At 42.8% G+C, this 18976-nt stretch overlaps 1 protein-coding gene across 3 annotated transcripts in view; it reads left to right on the top strand.

Annotated features, from left to right (window-relative positions):
* YEATS2 (YEATS domain containing 2) overlaps positions 1-18976 on the top strand; it is a 51454-nt gene that overhangs the window by 11756 nt on the left and 20722 nt on the right. For 2 of the 3 annotated variants that reach the window (XM_009284274.1, XM_019473409.1), the window contains exons 7-17: positions 536-647; positions 2300-2344; positions 3380-3566; positions 5258-5497; positions 7411-7569; positions 10010-10113; positions 12728-12835; positions 13915-14088; positions 15307-15565; positions 16362-16523; positions 18134-18246. In XM_009284274.1, coding sequence (XP_009282549.1) covers positions 536-647; positions 2300-2344; positions 3380-3566; positions 5258-5497; positions 7411-7569; positions 10010-10113; positions 12728-12835; positions 13915-14088; positions 15307-15565; positions 16362-16523; positions 18134-18246 — 1663 coding nt within the window. The remainder of the gene's footprint in view (positions 1-535; positions 648-2299; positions 2345-3379; positions 3567-5257; positions 5498-7410; positions 7570-10009; positions 10114-12727; positions 12836-13914; positions 14089-15306; positions 15566-16361; positions 16524-18133; positions 18247-18976) is intronic. The other variant, XM_019473410.1, reaches the window with a different exon arrangement.

Raw genomic sequence — 18976 nt, 5'->3', positions numbered from 1 at the left:
AACGGTAAATGTTAGAGATAAATATCCCCTTCTTTTTCAGCTTGCAGAATGACAGTGGTTGAGATAGCTTTTCCTTGTTGTCTGTATGTTGTTCTCTTGGCATTATATGAAGCGTGTGCCTTCGTGCTACTAGGTAGGGAATAGCAGAAAGTGATTGCAAAATGCTGCACTGAAAATTCACCTTGCAGCTGTGTCCTAGGAGCTGACCTGGGGTTTTTTGAAACAAGTATTTTTCATTTGGCATTACGCAGCCTTCCCCCCCACCCTCCAACGACGCTTGTTTCCCGTGTTCTCTCATCCAACAGTGTTTTACCATTTTCTTCCCTGTCCCCTTGTGCAAAATAAAAGTGTGTTTTCAGCTGTCCAAAGCCATAAAATTCTCATTTCTCTGATTGCATTCTCACTGTGGTGAAGAGCAGGCCTGATGATAGCTTTAGTTGTCAGTTAGAAAAGCAGCCTTTGGCTTTCTGAAAAAGAGGTAGATGAAAGCTATACCACTTCTGCATCCAAAATGTGAATCACCATTTGTTTCCAGAGAACCCCCGTTTCACCTGACCAGGAGAGGCTGGGGAGAATTCCCTGTGAGAGTCCAGATACACTTCAAGGATAGCCAGAACAAGAGGATCGATATCATACACAATTTGAAGGTATTTGAGAGAAAGGCAATTACATGAGCTCTCCTGCATAATCTAGAAGAGGCTCTGCTTGTGCGTGTGCTTCTGCCTCTCTCGTGTGTATGTCCTGCTGTTTTTTTGCACATGAAAAGTTGAGCTGGAGAATCAAAAAGATCCAGGAAAGCCTTATACCTTGGCTATATTGGAGATGATGCCATAGTCAAGGAACTCAGCCTTGCAGAAGCTGGAACTGATTCTGCTCAGAGCAGCAAAGGAGTTACCTGGTGTTTCCCTACAGTTTGAGATTTTTATCGTGCTCTCACTGGCTTTAACTTGACAGGGTGCTGCAGGGCTATCTTTCTGTTGGTAAAGTGATTGCTATACCTGTTCTGTTCCTTCAGCACTTGAGTGTATCAGCTAGAGATTCTCTCTGTTGGTAGAGTGCTCAGGGAGTGGCTGAGATTCCCCATTCATTCCGTGTTCTTTTTGAAGAGAGCTTTCTTCAACTCATTCACCTGTCCTGTGACACTTAATAGGATTTATAGTATGCAGCAGTCCTGAAAAACTAGGCCATTGCTCTTGTTTTTCTTTTAATTAGTAGTCCCTAGCGTTAGTGGAATTAGGTCCTGAGCTGGTTTAGTTTCCTGTTTCTTTGAGCAGCATGATTAGTTTTATTTAAACCCTGCCTGCATTAATGAATTTCCTGCTAATGTAGTTACCTCATTGCAACCCCAGATATAGACAGTAGAGAATGTTGGAAATGTTCCCCTGGAACTTAGGGACATTTAATGCAGATGATGAGTAAAATATATTTGGAGGGATATAACTTGGGGAGAAATTGGTAACAGTATGATGGATGTTGTGCAGCAAAGGAAGCCCAGCCTACAGAAGAAAACTGAGCCAGTCTGTGGCACACGAGAACTCAAATCAGCAAATCTTTGCTGTTCACGTATTGAGCCTGTGGCAGCTGTGAGGTGATGTGAGTGAGCTGAGCCCTCTGTGGCTGGCAGCCTGTCTGCCCCTGGGCTCCGGAGCACCGGGAGCCTGTCAAACCCAGCTTCTCTCTATAAGTATCTTAATAGATGCCTGTGGGATTTTCTGCCTCTTCATCAGCTGATACTCAGTGTGAACAGTTATTTAATCAAAAGTATAGTGCAAACGTAGCCTTTGTGCTGGTTAGTTTAAGTCTCTTTGATTTTTTTCCTCATTATTTTTTCTTTATATTGACTTCAGGAATAAAAAAAGGACACTCCTCAAAGGCTCCTCTTAGAGATAATAATTGCCCCATCCCTGGAAACATTCAAGGTCAGGTTGGACGGCGCTCTGAGCAACCTGGTCTAGTTGAAGATGTCCCTGCTCGTTGCAGGGGGGTTGGAATAGATGACCTTTAAAGATCCCTTCCAACCCAAACCATTCTATGATTCGGTCTCCCCAACAATCTCATTTCCTTCAGCTTTTTTGCTCCTTTCTGCTTTAGTGTGGGCTTTGGATTGTGGTTGGCTTTTTTGCAGAAGAGAGGGTACTAAATAGCACACAGATTTCTGACCCTGTGGCCTCAAAATATTTGATGCACTGCTGCTCAACTTACACAGTTTGAACCCCTTTCAAACAAATTATATTGTAAATTCTAGCTAATACATGGCTTTGCCCTGGTTAATATAAATATATTGTATTGTTTTACCCAGTTGGACAGGACCTACACAGGCCTGCAGACACTTGGCGCAGAAACGGTGAGTCAACGGGTCATGGGACGGATGCTGTACTTTGATTCCCTTAAGGATGTTTAAAAAGAAAAAGATACACAGGAGTAAGCACAGTCAGACCCATTTGATTTCACAATTTCTGGAATGTAGATTTTTCTCTCTTGTTAAATGAAATTATTATGACGCCTTGTCACTGTTCATGACAACAGTCATTTTTTCCCCTTTCTAGTTCAGGGGAGACTGTTTCCAGCTCTTCTTTCATAAAGAGCTTAACTTGTACTACAGTTTTAATTTTTATTTCTTTGTGGAGTTTCTGATACCAAATGTCTTGATTTGCATTCTGTTGTACTGCAGATCTCATACATAAAGAATTTAAGTTAAAGGGATCACCCAACTATCCTGCTGAAATTTTGCAGTATATTAAGTACTTCTAAGTTTCTGCGTCTGTCAAGATTCAGTATCTTCATGGAAAATGAACTCTTAAAACATAAAATAAATGAATTAATAACTCAGTTTGCTATATCCCTAAAGTTTTTTTTGTATTATTTTCCCCTTGTACTGTAGTGAATGGAAATTTTTATGGTGAAATTGCATTACTTCAGCTTTTCAGTCTGTGGAGAAAACATTAATGTGACATGTCTACTACTGTGATTAAAGAACACTTTTGAAGAGTAGATAATGTGGTGTGTTTCTCAAGGCCATATCAAAAAAGGCAGAAAAGGCAAGCTGCAGTTTTTTGCCTGTCCCTAAGTGGGTATGCAGTCCTTTCCTTAATGGGATGCTTGGAGCTGGGCTCTGTATTCCTTACAGTGTTCACTATTCAGATTTCCTCACGGACTGAGAGATGTGCTATTTTATAGTGGTGATTAAATGTTGCAAGATTTTTGTCTTAGCTCAGGTGCTGCTGGACCTCTGGGAAGTCTCCCTGATGCAGAGGTGGGGGGAGGAGAGGTAGAGGTTTCCAGACATTAAAATAAAAAGAAGAGGTATAGTTGTTTTCACTTTTTATACCTTCACCTAACTACCAAATATTGATGTCATCCTTTCTTCTATTTCTGGAAGGTAGTGGATGTGGAGCTACACAGGCATTCCCTTGGTGAGGAATATCTCTTCTCCCAGTCTTCAGAGTCTGACCTTTCTGACGTTCCTACATCTTTACCACTGCCACTGAGTATCCCAGCACCAGTCAAAGCTTCTTCGCCAATTAAACAATTGCGGGACTCCAGCCCAGATGCTTCTGTGGACAAAGGTAAAGCGAATGGGTATTGGTGAAATTTGAGTTCTTGGAACTTCAGCTCTTCTGGATACCTCCTCTTAATTGTTCTTTTGGCTTAAAGGTTGCCAGTGCTACCTGCTCCTTGCTCACCCCAGATGATTATTTCCTCAATGTACTCTGAAATGCAATTCAGAAATTGTTATGGTTTATTTGGGGTTTTTTTTTGGTTGGCTTTTTTTTTTTTTAATGCGGAGTTTGGGAGTGGGCTCTGTTTTGCTAAACGTGGTGAATATGGAGCTTTATGCAGCGGATGTAGTTGGAAAAAAGGTTGTTGAATAGCACTTGTAGTTTTGTTCCTGGCAGACTGTTTTCAGAGGGTTTTTTAGGTTTCTGAATGTTTTGGGGACTGTGTATAGATTTAAGAAATCGGTCTAGTGGTGTGTTCAGTTATATACATTGATGCCTAACATGAGTTGACTGTGGGAGAAAAAAAATGACTACATAACTGTGGTGTTGAAAATAGAACATGAAAAGATGTAGTGTACATTTGTCCAAGGGATGGCATCTGTGCATGTCATGGTCCCATTCTCACCTTCCCCTGTAAGATCAGGAAATGCAGTGCCCGTTGCAATGGGCCAGCAGTTGATGCCTTAGGATCATTTGAGTTGCCTGAAACAAGCTCGTGCTGGCCACTTGGGCCCACTGTTCTGATTTGTAGTTTGTGTGAAGTAGGAAAAACTGTGCCTCTGTTAGTATTTAGCTTTATTTTCTGAAATATATGGTGTCAAGGCTTACGTGATAGACCTTGGTTAACTGGGCTGAGAAACAAGGGTGTCTTTTATGGTTTACACATTTTAGTGTGAGAAACTTGCTGGAAACAGCAACTTAATATTTCAAAATACGGTCGCATGCAAGATGGTCTGATGCCTTTTTTGATTTATCCTGACACTCCTGTGTTCAAGGAATGGCTTTAAGCTGGTGTCTCGCATGGTGCGCTTTCTGGTAGGTGCTGTAATGCCACTGGTGGTGTTCTGGCTCAGTGAGAAGAATGTCCACTGTTTAAATGCAGTGTTTTCTTGTGGCCAAAAAAGGAGAAACGCAACCAAATTTTAAATGCACTGGCTTTTTATTCAAACAGGAAGATATGCAGCACCTTTAGGTGAGCAGTGCTGCAGCAAACAGGAAGGAAGTAAACCTGCCTCTTTCTTACACTGACAGGCAGTGGCTTCTCTCCTCAGCTCCAGGTTAATTGATCTCCTTCTACATCAGATAAGGTGGATTCTTTAACCCAGGTCAAAAGGCAGCAGGTGGTCTCCTTGTGCTCTTACCCCAAAAAATGTACTGTGAGATTCTCTGCGAAGGAGATCCAGCCTTAGTCATGTGGAGCCCTAACCGAGGACACTTGAATCTACCAGCAGCTTTTGGTCAATGGAAGGGTTGTTCCAAGAAAATGTTTAAGAAGTGGCTGATCACCTGCCACAGCTGAACGGGCTGTGCACGGTAGCATTTTATTCTTCTGTTCAGGGACAAATCCAACAGGCTTACACAAGAGGAAGCTCCTACCCAACTTTCTCCCCATTCAACGCTGCCCATCAGTTGCTTTTCCTTCCTTCATTTGAGAGTGTGTTTGTCGTACCTGAGTTTTGTTTGTGTAGAGAAGCACAGTAAGGAATTAGATGTCTCAGCCTAAGAACTATTTCTCTTCTTTTCCCTGTTTTAATCAGGATTCCCTGGGAATGCTGAAACTGAAAGACATGCCACGTTTTATTCCCTGCCATCTTCGATAGAACGGACTCCCACCAAGTTAGCCACACAGAAAGTTGCCTTTGGCTCTCATGGAAATTCAGCTTTTCAACCCATTGCAGCTAGCTGTAAAATAGTGCCTCAAGGTCAGAGTCCAAGCCCTGCAGAGTCGCCAGGAAAATCCTTCCAGCCTATCACCATGAGTTGCAAGATTGTATCAGGTGAATGTTAGTTTACCTATCTTCACCCAGTGCTTCACCCTGGAAAACAAGAGAGTGAACCAGTTGGACTTGTTTTGTGTCCTTCCCCTGATTTCCTGCCAATGTTTGAATGTCAGGTAGTAGGAAACTCTAGAATAAGGAGCTAAACACACTTCTTAATGTTCAAGGAAAAAAAATACAAGTGTGAAATGCTTCACATCAGATCAAAAGCAGGATGAGAGCTGTCCTCTCCCTGTTCACCAATGCTTTTAAGTATGAAAATGATAGTCTTTAACTGGACTGCTACCCGCATAAAGGCCCAGGCAAGGACACATCTTCCATGTGGGGTATTTTTATGTGGGAAGAAGCCATTCTTCTCCCTCCCGCTTTCAGACAACTGGGATGGATTAAGAAGAATTTTTTTTTTCTGATTATTGGGCTAATAATTAGGTTCAATCTTGTAGACTCAAGTGGTCCCTCTTGTACTTGCGGTATCTCCTCAGGTGGAACGGCTCTGGTCTTCCTCTTCCAAAAGTCCACCCTCTGTTGGATTAAATTGTCAGCTGACTGCAGTGAGCCATGTGATATTCTTTTGATAGCTTCCGAACCAAACATGGTCAAGGTGCTGTTTACTCATTTCACTTATAGTCCCTTCCCTGCCCGGGCATGATGCCATCCACTGGATGATGTTTTACATCAGAAAGTTTTAATCTGCAGCTCACCATGTCACATGTTGTGAAGCTGAAAGATGACCTGTTACATCCCTTCATTTTCTGGTGTTCAGGGTAGAGAGGATGAAGCACCAGCTTCAGTGTGATTTCTGATGATCTGCACCCAAATAATTTTCCTCAAGTGTGTCTGGTTTGTTGTTGGGTTTTTTTAATTAAATTTTAGTATTTTTCCTTGACGTCTTAAAAATGTACTCAGGCTGATTTACATTTGAACCTATGCCAAGTGCTTTCTTCTTTCTTAATAAGCTCTTCTCTTGACCTTCTTTTCCCAAGGCTTCCCAGAAAGCAAGAATTACAGGGGCCATCCTATCTTTCTTAAAATTCTTGGACTGTTCTCTGTTGATCTTTGCTATTTAAATGTTTCCCTGCTAAATATTTTTCCAAGTCTCTGCTGTCTGCTGAGAAGTGTCACCGCTTTCAGATTTCAAAAGCAGTTTATAAGACATGGGGATTTTATTTGATCAGTATTTCTGTTCCATTTTAATTGTCAATCACTGCCAAGAAAGCAGATTAACAGGAAGTTGAAGCTTAGCGTGCTTGCTGCCATCTCTTTCTCTGATCACTTCCTTGCCTGTCCTTTTCTCTGATTTTCTTGTTTACCCCCTCATGCAGCTTTTTTTCTTCTATAGTTTTTTCTCTCTCCTGGTCCTCTTACCCAGAAGTTGCACACTTTAGATTTTGCTTTCAGGGGCTTCTGCTGTAGTGAGAGCAGTGAAGAGACAAGAGCATCCATGCCTGTCTGTTGGCTGCTGTATTGCACAGCTTTTTTACGTGAACTGCTTGGTTCCTGGCTCTGAATGCCTGTACTGTGGGCTCCACAAGGGAAAGAGAGCACCTATCAAGGAGCTCAGCTCTCTTTCTTCATCTCCTTGGGTGGACTGGTCTTGGCAGTGACAATGATTTAGGTAACATCCCTCAGGATTCAAGGATGGACTGGATGGCTTCTCAAGGTCCCTTTGAACCCTGCTTGTCCTGATAGGCAGAGAATGTCCAGGGTAGGTATGAGCCATAGTGCTTAACATGCCTTTTCCTTTCCTTCTGTCTTCTCTTTCCTTCTCCAAGTCCTGTGATCTCGCTCAGGCTGGTTATTGCATCCTCAAAAAATGTTCCTTCTCTAAGCCATTTAAATAAGTACTACTATTGCTGTATTTTTGTGTTCTCACAACATTTACAAGATAGAAGCATTGGACTTTTTTTCTTAAGGTTCTCCAATATCGACCCCTAGTCCATCTCCGCTACCTCGTACCCCAACCTCCACTCCGGTGCACATGAAGCAAGGCTCTGCTAGTTCAGTCATTAATAATCCGTATATTATTGTGGACAAGCCTGGACAGATGGTTGGAGCAGCAGCCACAAGCACAGGTGTGTAGTGTGATCACAGAAGGCAGTGGCTTAGTCTTACCCATTCAAGTTTATTCTCCCTTTAAAATGATTAGTATAATAACAGTATTTCAGCTTGTGAAGATGGAAAAGTACTCAGCAAAGAAAGAGGGAGGTATTACTGGTTTGCACAATTGGCTGGTGTAACATGGTTAAGGGTTATCTCAGACTTTAACATAACTTCCTTTAGGAAACAGCACATAGTGTAAGGCCAAATTGAATTCACAGATACTTCTTCAAAGAGAGCCTGTTCTTTGCAGGCAAAAAGGGAAGAGGAGGAAGTAATGTAGGTTGTGATGCACAGAGATTTAAGCAGAAGCAGTGCACGGGTGGTTGGGTGAGGACTGTATTGCGGATATGGGAAAAAAAGCATGGAGAGCTTGCAACGACTTGCAGATCAGTCTTAAGTTCCAGTGTACGGTGCTCTAGATGTGTTGAAGTGGTTGAGTAGACCCGGGTTGCCAGGATAACAGCCGTATTAGTTTCTGTTACTGCTCTCAACTTCTAGCTGGTCTGATTCCAGCTGGTTTGGATTCCTCTAACTGGATTCCCTTGGTGCTTCAGTGGTGACATAAGTCTAGGATCGGGGGGGGGAGTACTGAACTGCAGGAGATGGGTGATGGGTATGGGAGTCAATTGGTAATCTTTGTGTCAGGACTGGAGGAAAGGTCACTCAAAAGTCATTTATTTGTTGTGATTTGTGGCCAAGAACTGCTGTCTATTTAAAAACACACTTGTTTGTGTATGTGTGTGTGCTTGCCAGCATCTCAGAAGGATGCCTAGAGCCATGTGGTGAACTGCAGCATCCATGTAACACACAAACCATTCACTGGGCGTGGTTGGAAGGTGCAGTAATTCTTCTCTTAATAACGGTTCCTCCTTTTGTCTGAGGGAATGCAGCTGTCATGTTCATTTTAACTTCATCACAGAGGGAATTGGTAGGGGGAGCATAGTCATAGCTGAATTTTTTAAAGTATGTTTTGGGGCTTTCTTCGTAACACTGAAGCTGTTTCACCAATAGGGTTGGGGGTTTTTTGTTTGGTTGGGGGGGTTCTGCCTTTTTTCTTTTCTGTTTCTTCTTTACCTCCAGCCTGACTGTCTACTCTGCATATGTGGTTTATCCTGGTTTGGGTAACTTTTGTGTTCTCCTAGTAGAGATTTGTACATGGAGGATAGGATCTGTAGATGCATCAGATGGTTTGGATGTACAAGTTTTAATGCCACTAAAGGTGCAGTTTGCCACCACATTAGTGTGATATAAGTACAGGCTGGCCTGGAAGAAACTACCTGCTGCCTCTCCCTCCCCTGCGCTCCTGCCGCTTCCCCTGTATCCTGCACGAGTCAGATCAGGTCAGTGGCAGAGCAGAAGATCAATACCATCCCCTCCCCAAATTGAGTTTTGTCAGACAGCCTCATGACCAGACCCCCCGTATGAGGGAGCAAGAACTGGTTTTTTTGGCAACAGCAGCCAGGCTGGATTGAGTGTAATGTGATATTACAGAGTCACAGATCATATTTAAAAAGAGGGGTGAGATCTGAAACTTCATGCTCTGTGAAAACCAGCCTTCCCAAACCCCATTATTGCGAGAAGTGGCTGCTCATTTACTTCTAAATTTAAGTGCAGATTGTAGTACAACTGTATGAGAGACTATTACTGTGTTTTCATGTGTGTAATCCATGGCTTTGGCATCTCTTAAACAAACTAAACAAACCAAACCAACAACAGTAACAAAACTGCTGCTGAGCAACAGTGTTGTTTACACGCTCTGATAATGTAGGGTAAGTTTACCACTGAACCTACATCCATCTCAGGGGGTCAGGAGAGTGCTGTGGCATATGCCTCTGTATGGTCCTTTTGCAAGAGCAGTCTTCCACAGACAGAGGAGCCTGTGTCTTCATTCCCTATTTGTTTCTTCCTTTTCCCTACCTCACTCTGTCCCTTCCTCTTGTTACTCCTCACTTTGTCTCCCTCCTTTTCTGGCCTTCCTTTTCCCTCCCACTCCAGCCTCCTCCAAGCCTTACCCCATGCCAGTGTCCGAGGCTAGTGTACGTTCAGAGGGCTTCTGGGCAGTGGAGGACATTACATCTGCAGCAGCAAGTTCTGACTGGCAGCTCATTTACTGTCCTAATTTCACATAGTCACACCTGTAGCTGATATCCTCAGTGTCCCAGGAAGGTGCCTGACCGTTTGCTTGCATCAAACAGAGCTCTGAGTGGAGAGTACCTTCTCTGGGGCGTGGATTCTGCAGGTGGAAATTCGGTAGTGGATTTGTTTTGTGCCCATGCCAACTCCCACTGACGTACCTCATGGAGAAGACAGTCGAAATGAAATGCCATGTTTCTTGTTAGAAGAGGTTTCATGTGTTCAGTGGCACCGCTCCCTGTCCCTCACCTGACATTTGCTTTATTTCCCGATACGCAGGGAGCCCAACCAGCAAACTGACCAGTGTTTGTCAGGCCTCTCATGGAACTGGATCTCCTGTATCAAAGACCCATGGGAGCAGTTTTGTCACCTCAGTTGTCAAGGTAATGTTCTCATTAGGTGCGTACTTTCCATTTAAAATCCAGCTTCCTATTAAATAAGCTTTTTAGTATTATAAATTCTGCATTTCAGGCAAGTTCTTTTGGTTGTCATTTCATATTAAGGTTTACTGTGTCTAACAGATGGAGCCATATGAGAACATGGTGGTTAAACAAGATGATAGTGTCACTTTGTGCAGCTCTAATTAGACTTGCCTACACCTCTGTTAAAGGCGCTGCTCTTTTGCTTTTCTATAAGGAAATCCATGGAGGGCATAGCTCTCAAAGTGTCTTATCTTTCAAAAAAGCTCTTCTGTAGCTGACTTTGATCTTCTTCACTTTGTTAGTGACAGTATGTGATTAAACCAGAGGTGCCTACCTCAAAACCTTCACTCCGTTCATTATTTTTGTACAGCAGCTGCTCCTAGCAGCCTGAAAATAGCTCATTTAGTGGTTTTACAACTGCCTGCATTTAGAAAAATGTTTGTGTAAACAGTGGAGTAACCAAATGTGTAAATGAACAGTGATAAATAGGGTTCATGCTTCTGATCTGCAAAGCCCAAAAGGTATGGAGCTGAACGGTCTCACATAAAATCTCTCCCACATCTTGTGCTAGGAAGGATATTTCTGGCAGGCAAGTGGCGTCAGTGAGGCTCTTTCTGAAAGCAGCTGATGGGTGTGCTGCTGGAAACAGGAGTGTTTCCCTGTCTCCAAGTCACAAGATAATTAATTCTGGATATAGTGGGGGGGCAGGTTTGCCAGTCAGCCTGCAGAGAGCAAATCACTTTACATTTGGAACTGAAACGCTTCCTATGTCTGTTAGGGAAAAACTGTTGAAGATTGCTGTCTGAAGTAATTAGTTTGGAGTAGCATTTTAAGTGTCAGGTGTGCAGCTAGCTATTCAGCTTTTAAAAGCCTGTCTGCTCAGATGGATTTCACTTAACTGTGTTGAAAACCATTCTTTAGTCTTTATTTTTCACTGATTTGGGACAGTTCTTTCTGAAAGGTTTTCAATGAGTCAAAGTAGGCACACGTCATTAGTAACAGTTGAGTTCTGGATTTCCAGGGCGAAGTTAAAAACTGAAGATATTTTTAAAAAAAAATATAAAAATCACAGCTCTGTAAACAGAAATCTGTTTTGATTTATGTCTTCTGGTTGGTGGAAAAGCTGTAATTTTATGGTTTCTTTAAAGAGGAGGGGGTGTCTGATAGTTCAGTGTGATGTTACAGATTGTGCTTGGCTCACCACTTTTCATCTCTTCACCATGTGCTAGTTTTCGCTGTATTTTTTTAATTACTTAAGGCTGTGTTTCTTCAGCCGCTCTAAAATGACTGATATGCAGCCTGCTTTTGAGAGGACTGGTTATGCCTCTAGCCTTGTCTTCACACCTCCCCCTGTTTGCTACCAGTTGTGCAGCGATGTGGTGAACCAGAGCAGACAACCAGTCTGTTTGAAAATGAATCTGTTTTCAGCCATATCTGTCAGTACAAGGAAGACGGCAGGAGTAGTAGGTTAGAGTCTGAGGACTTGCTTTCTGGTCATGATCCAACCCAAGGATGGGCCAAGTGATTGTGAAACCATGGCTTTGGAGTTCATATTGATTGTAAAAGAGTACAATTATTTTACTTAAACAAAACAGAACCATTAACAAACTTCCTCAAATGCATTTGACTTCTTTACCAGCCTCAGATCCGGGAATGCCAGGAGCATGATTTTGCAGGTGTGGAAATGTTTTTTTTACTCTATTTAGTTAGGTAGCTTCACTGTTTCTGCCAAATGGTGAGTTCTGCCTGGAAAGACTGTGTGCCATCAGGTCTTTCTAGTCACAGGAGAGCAAAAATTCATCTGAGAGAATTTTGCTTGCAGACTTAAATTGAACATTTTTTTCCCCTCTGTAACTTGTTTCTTCTTAGATTGTCTTCTCTCTCTGAGATTGTGTATAGAATCACAGAATGGTTGAGGTTGGCAGGGACCTCTGGAGATCATCCAGTCCGACTCACCTGCTCAAAGCAGGGTGAACTAGAGCAGGTTGCTCAGGAATGTGTCCAGTCAGATTCTGAGTATCTCCAAGGCTGGAAAGTCCACAACCTCTCTGGGCAACCTGTTCCAGTGTTTGATCACCATTAAATTAAAAAAAAAATAGTTCTTATAGTTAAACAGTAATTCCTGTGTTTCAATTTGTGCCCATTGACGCTTGTCCTTTCATTGGATACTATTGAGCATTGTCTGGCTCGGTCTTCTTTACACCTTCCCATCAGGTATTTTATACACATTGATAAAATCCACCCTCAGCCTACTTGAATTTTACAGCTCTGAAATGCTTTGTGTAAAAAGCTGGTGGGGGAACATGGGTCAATTTCTTTCACCTGTGTATGATATGGTAAGAAACAGTTACTGCTGTTGGAGAAGTAACTTTCCAAATAAAACTTGCTTTATAGGTCGTATTAAGTATGTTACACTCCTCTTACTTAAGTGTTGACTGATTTTGGACATGACTTATTTGTACAGGTAATTTGGGACTGCCCAGATGGTCCATGCTACCCTTTATTAGCAGTCACTTGTTTTATTTCTTGTACTGGACATTTCACTGATTTTTGCACCATGTCTTTCTATTCGCAGCAGGAGGATTCTCTGTTTGCCACAATGCCACCCCTTTGTCCCATCGGGAGTCATTCCAAAGTGCAAAGCCCCAAATCGGTCACTGGAGGACTTGGAGCTTTTACAAAGGTATTCCTCTCGGCTTTTGTGCTGGGACAAGGAGCCCAGTAATGCCATTTCATGCTGACTTGTGCCACAAACTGTATAACTTCCAGTGCATGTAAGACTGTTACTGGAACTGGTATGTCTTGCTGCCAAGGGCTCTCTAGCACCTCTCAAAAAATGTATCTTGTTTTCTTTTCTTTTCGTGTGGCTCTACCGTTCCTGTGATTTTTCTTTTTATTTCCTCTTTCATCCATTCTTGTTTTTCTTTGAATCGCTGTCGTATTGAGGCTGATCTTTTTAAAGCTATTTTTTAGTGGGATACAGTAAAAGTAAACTGCAGTAAATTTATCAGGAGCTTCTTAAAAAATGCTATAGTGATTTCTGAATGTCAGATGTTGCCACTTGTGAGTACATTTCCTTAAATGTTACTATCCAGAATATAAAGTTGTTTCTGGCAATATTAGGTGATCCAAATAAAAGGTGCAAGAATGCAGTTACAGTACCTACAGCAATCTAACGCAAAAAAACCCAGCCTTTGAGTTGCTGATCTTAGCGATTAGATTTAGGGCCTGTCACAGAGAAACATAAAACATATACACAAGAGAATAATATTAGCTACAATAATTTACAATATCTATAGCTATAATGTCAGATGTAATTTTGCAGGATAGAAAAAAAAATGAGGCTTAGAACATGTTCTGAGCAGGAAGGTGCTTAGAAATTTGAAACCTTAAAGTGTTCTGGCTCCTTTCTGAGATGCAGGGCCTGAAGAAGTCAGGTCTGGCCAAGTCCATCATTAGTATGACTAGTAGTTGTAATATTACTAGTGATTTCTGTGATTCTGTAATTTCTGTGAGCACCTCTCGAATCTGGAATGCTTTGTAAATACAGCCACCCCCCTCACACACTTGTGTGTTGGGAGTAGCCCTCATCTTGGAGCTGAGTTAGAGAGTCCACCTGGTGGTGTGTAAGAACCACGTCTGAATTTACTGACCGTTACCTGACCTTTCTTGCAGACAGGCTGTTCCAGAAATGATCCCCAGTGATTTATGGTGTTTGCTTTTCTTATTATTTATTATTTATTATTTCTTCCTATTTAAAAGGTGATAATAAAGCAGGAGCCAGGAGAGCTGCCCCAGCAACCCCAACTACCAGTGACAGGGACAACCACGCAGACCTCTGTGCAGCAGTATGTCACTGTAAAAGGGAGCCACATGTTAGCCTTGTCACCACAGAAGCCGGTCGTGAGCACAGGCGAGGGGACGGTGCAGTCTAAGGTATGAGGCACTTAGGCATCTTTGGTGTGCTGTAAGCTGGCTTTCTTGTGGTTTCATTGCAACACCTCATGCTTCTCTCAAGGGTGTAGGGTTGCTTCTGTCGCAGACACAGGCAGCAGCGCCATGGGTAGCTGGTTTCCTCATGTGCACAGAGTGGCTCATACCATGCTTACCTGTAGTCCTTGAGAAGGGAGCAGGGTGAGCAGGTGCTATTGCATTTTGTTGTGTACAGGCAACATCTCCCACTTCTGTCTAACCCATTGCAACAGTGGGGTGGGGGTGGTTTTGAAGTGGAGCCTGTCAACCCAGAAAGTTGGCTGCCATCATCAGCTCTTGCTGAAACTCATCCAAGTCTTTCTGTAAGTGGAGGAAAATTCTTTCTTTGGACTGCAGGCCTGCAATGAAAAAGAACAGGACAAATAGGGAGTAGGGTGGAGGCTGAGCCAGAACTAGCATGAGGTGGAAGCAGTCCTACTTGAGTGGCAACTCAAGTGTTTTATTGTAGGAGTCTGTGCCAATGCAGTGCTGCTATGACAGGAGTGACGCAGCTTCTGAGAAGGCACGGTAACTGTGCAGTGATGAGATGACAGATGTGTCAGAAATTGTCTCCATTCTTGCGTGTTTCCACTATGGATAGAGTCAAATCATGTGCCAAGCACAGAGACTACATAGGGAGCTTTCACTTTTGCATAAGTAAATATGTATTTGCATTTGCAACAGTTCGTTGTCCTTTTTACTGCCTTATTTGCCTGTTTGAGCAGGTATGCAAACTTATGTTTGCCTGCAGTTATTGTCAACACATAAAATTGAAGCACTTTGTGGATTCTGCTTTGAGGCCATAGTTTTCCCAGGTAGTCTGTTCCCATGATTGTGTTGAAACTAAATTTCTGGATCTCTGTGCTTTGCCAAGGCAAGCTTTATCTTCAGCTGGAATTAAGCCATTGCTTATATATCAGAAAAAAATGGAAGTGCCCTGTAATTTGAATGTACTTAATCTTTTGTGGGTGCTCTGAAATCCTGGTTGTGTCTAACAGTTTATCTTTTTACTTGGGATTGGCCTTTTGCCAATTTAATTTTGTTTCCAAATTAATAGCTTTTATACGTGACTAGACATGTATAAAGTGTCCTGAAATGTCTAGAGATGGAGGGAGTGTACCAGCTAGAATTCACATGATTGCTCTTGCCAGCAGCACATCATCCAATATTTATTTGTTGCAGGTTGTTGGTGTTCCAGTTGGTTCTGCTTTACAGTCAACAGTGAAACAAGCGGTGGCTATCAGTGGTGGCCAGATACTCGTGGCAAAATCTAGCTCTTCGGTAGCAAAGGCTGTTGGTCCGAAGCAGGTTGTGACTCAAGGTGTAGCCAAAGCCATCGTGAGTGGAGGTGGAGGGACAATTGTTGCTCAGCCTGTGCAGACTATAACAAAGGCACAAGTTTCTTCCACAGGTGCTCAGAAGAGTACATCTCAAGGTTCAGGTAGAGTAATTTTACACCTTGTTAATAGCTCATTATGGGTAGACTTTGGTGCTCTATAATGATTTCTTCCAGCACAAAATAACAATGTGTGGTTGAAAAACTTCAAAATGAGTAGAGAGGTCTGTAGGGAAATTCAGGCTGACTGAGATTAGTAATAAAGAAAATGTTAACTCATTATTTGTAAGGGGGAAGAGGGAGCAGAAGTACTTTAAAACATGCAGTCTTCTCTGAGTGGATATCAGACAGATATGCTGAGGAGTGTGCTAGAGACCTAGTAGACTTTCATGGAGCCAGGTCTCACATTTTTGCCCAGCATTGTGGTTCTTAGATGCTCAAAGGGCTCCACATAAATCCAACCAACAAGAGCCAAACTGTCCTTATCGCATCTTCACATCTTCCCCAGTGCTTACAGTTAGGGGAGTGTGGGCAGAAGCACCCTGCCTGCTTCGGCACACAGCTGCCTTTAGCTGAGCCTGTTAGCTCAGGCTCTCGGCTGTTTGAAAGGTGTTGTGTGGCCTCTGGACTGGAGTAAGCCTGTAGACCCCATGGCTGTGCTGCTTTGGCGTGCAGCCATAAGTGGTACTGCACGCAGAGATTTTTTTTTTTTTTCCCCCCAGACCTGTTCAAAAAAGTGTCTGTGTATCACTGGTGGAATTAATCTGGGGTTAGGACAGCTAAGTATAGATTATCAAAGGCTAGCTGTATGTCACTCCTAGTACTCTCATCCTGTGCAGATTTCAATGCATACTACCTTCTGCAAGCAGTAGTTTTATTTCTTTTTATTCTTTCTTTCTAGTGATGGCCACACTGCAGTTACCAGCCACCAACCTGGCAAATTTGGCAAACTTACCACCAGGCACCAAACTGTACCTCACCACCAACAGCAAGAATCCTTCTGGGAAAGGAAAACTGCTTCTGATACCCCAAGGAGCCATACTGCGAGCCACAAATAATGCTAGTTAGTCTTGCAGGGAAATCTAATGAGTTAAATAATGTAATCACTGCATAATTAATATGTTTGGCATTTTTGCTATAAAGCATCCTGGTACTGTGGAAGTCGGTGATGGGATAGGGTTTCTTTGTTCACAACACCACAGTATGTGGTGCTTTTTAAGACTGAGATCTCACGTGTCTTCTGTTTTAGATGAAACTGCTTTTCATGCAGTGCTCTCAATGTCTTTCTCTCTGTGCTGAAAGCAGACAGTGTATTTCCTCAAAATTCAGCAAAGGGTTGTCTTTAACTCTTCGTTGTGATCTGTAGGAAGAGGCAACTGCATTTTCGTGATGCAGAACTGAGATGGATTTGAATGCAGTTGTGAAAGCTATTAATAAGTAATGGAATGACACCCTGGAGAAAATAGCACATAAGAAACTAACTTTGAAAAGGACAAGATACTGTATCTGGAATGAGGGAAACAAATAGTTTTGAATATTGATACAAGGTTTGGCCCCAAGCTGTTGAGACCAGCAGAAACACTTTGTTGTTAATGGGCTTGTGAATCACTTGCTGTGAAATACCTGGAGAATAATATTGCTAAAATAGTTCTGATGGGCGATACTTTGTTTAGTGTGCTATTGCTGTAGGGAAAGAATACTGCAGGTTTTGGACTGTGCAGATTAAGAGTTTTGTCGTGAGCCTTCTCCAGAATGCTCCTTTTGAGCCTGGGGGTTGGGATGGGAGATGGATTGGGTGTAAACATTTTGCTCACAGTTCTGATACTAGCAGTGAGGAAGAGGTATTATTCAGTTTAATATATAAGGCTTTAAATACCAGCAACATGGAGGAGAGGTCCGTGTCACTGAAAAAGTTGAAACATGGCAGTAGAGTTCCTGTAACTGAAAAAGTTGATACTCTTGGTGAAGGTATTTTTGGGCCATAGAACTTGTGATGGGAGCCCCGTTGCTGGAGATTTAGAGAGGCAGCTGGGGCAGTCCAACCTTGACAAGGAAATAATCTCACAGCCTTTGAGGAAGAGCAAATACTTGTGATTTTTATGACAGAGCCATAAGTATTTTTTTTACCCTTGTTTCTTAATGAGAGACTGCAGAAAAGTCTGTGTCCAGGCTGTTCTTTCTGGAGGCAGAGCAATATCAAAGTGTCGCTGCAAAATACCACTGCTTGGTATCCACATTCTAATACTTTGTTAACAAAATTGCATTGGAACAGCCAACAAAAGTAAAATGAAGAAGCCAGCAGGATTCAGAGTGTTTCTAGGGGCTTTTGCTGCAGATTCATAACCTGCAAAAGACTGATGAAAAGACTGTTTGTCTGTTGGACACCATCTTCTTTTGACAGAAAATTCGAAACAGCCTGACATGAGCTTTGCTTGCCCACCAGTCCTCCTTATTTGCCCCATAGCCTCTTTCATTCATGGCATTTGCTGAGCTGTAAGAGAGCTCAGCAGCACATATGAACTGTGCTGTACCGGGTGATAATATTATTCAGCTGCAAAACGTGTGGCAGCAAGCATCTTGCAAAGTGTTTTCAATTTATTGTGTATACAGGGATGCTTAAGCAGCTGACATTGTTTGGTTACCAAACGGTCAAGCCTCTTCTTCTGGTTACAGGTCTCCAGTCTGGTTCTTCTACGAATAGTGGAGGAGGAGGAACCCAAAGCACAAGCAGTAACTTGTCACAGCACCTCACCTATACATCCTACATCTTGAAGCAGACACCCCAGGTCAGTGGTATAAGCATCTTAATTGAAGCAGGTCAACATTTCAGGCTGCAGTGGTAATATGTGGATATCCTGTGGTTCTGTAGTACATGAAACATTCTTGGACTATGGCATCTAGATCCTCTCTAACAACCCTTGCCTCTCTCCCCTCTGCCAGGCACCTGCTTTACCACTTGCTGTTGCTATTGGCACATCTCTGCCCTTCACCTCCCCTTGCAGGGTGGTACCCTCATGGCTCCTTGCGGGCTGAGAAAGCAGCACTGAGTAAGACCAGGGCAAGCAGTGAGTGGAGAAGAGACAGCATCTCCAAAGGGTCTCCAAAACAAGAGAGGTGATATGACAGAGATGAAGAGTTATCTTAAACAGTAGGATGTATAAGAGTTGGAGGAAAGCAGTAGAGATAGGAGAATAAAGAAAGGGTGGGGTAACAAGGACCTTATGAAGTTCAACAAGGACAAATGTAAGGTCTTGCACCTGGGAAAACATAATCCAGGAGTGCAGCACAGGCTGGAATCTACCCAGCTGGGGAGCAGCTCTGTGGAAAGGGACCGCGGGGTCCTGGTAGACAGGCAGCTCAATATGAATGAACAGTGTGCTGCTGCGGCAAAGAAAGCCAACAGGATGCTGGGTTGCATCAACAAGGGCATCACCAGCAGAGATAAAGAAGTCCTTATCCCACTCTACTCAGCGCTTGTCAGGCCACACCTGGAATACTGTGTTCAGTTTTGGTCCC

This window comes from Aptenodytes forsteri, unplaced genomic scaffold, assembly GCF_000699145.1.
Source record: "Aptenodytes forsteri isolate BGI_AS27 unplaced genomic scaffold, ASM69914v1 Scaffold278, whole genome shotgun sequence".
Classification (NCBI taxonomy): Eukaryota; Metazoa; Chordata; class Aves; order Sphenisciformes; family Spheniscidae; genus Aptenodytes; species Aptenodytes forsteri.
This window is presented reverse-complemented; position numbering and strand designations above follow the sequence as displayed.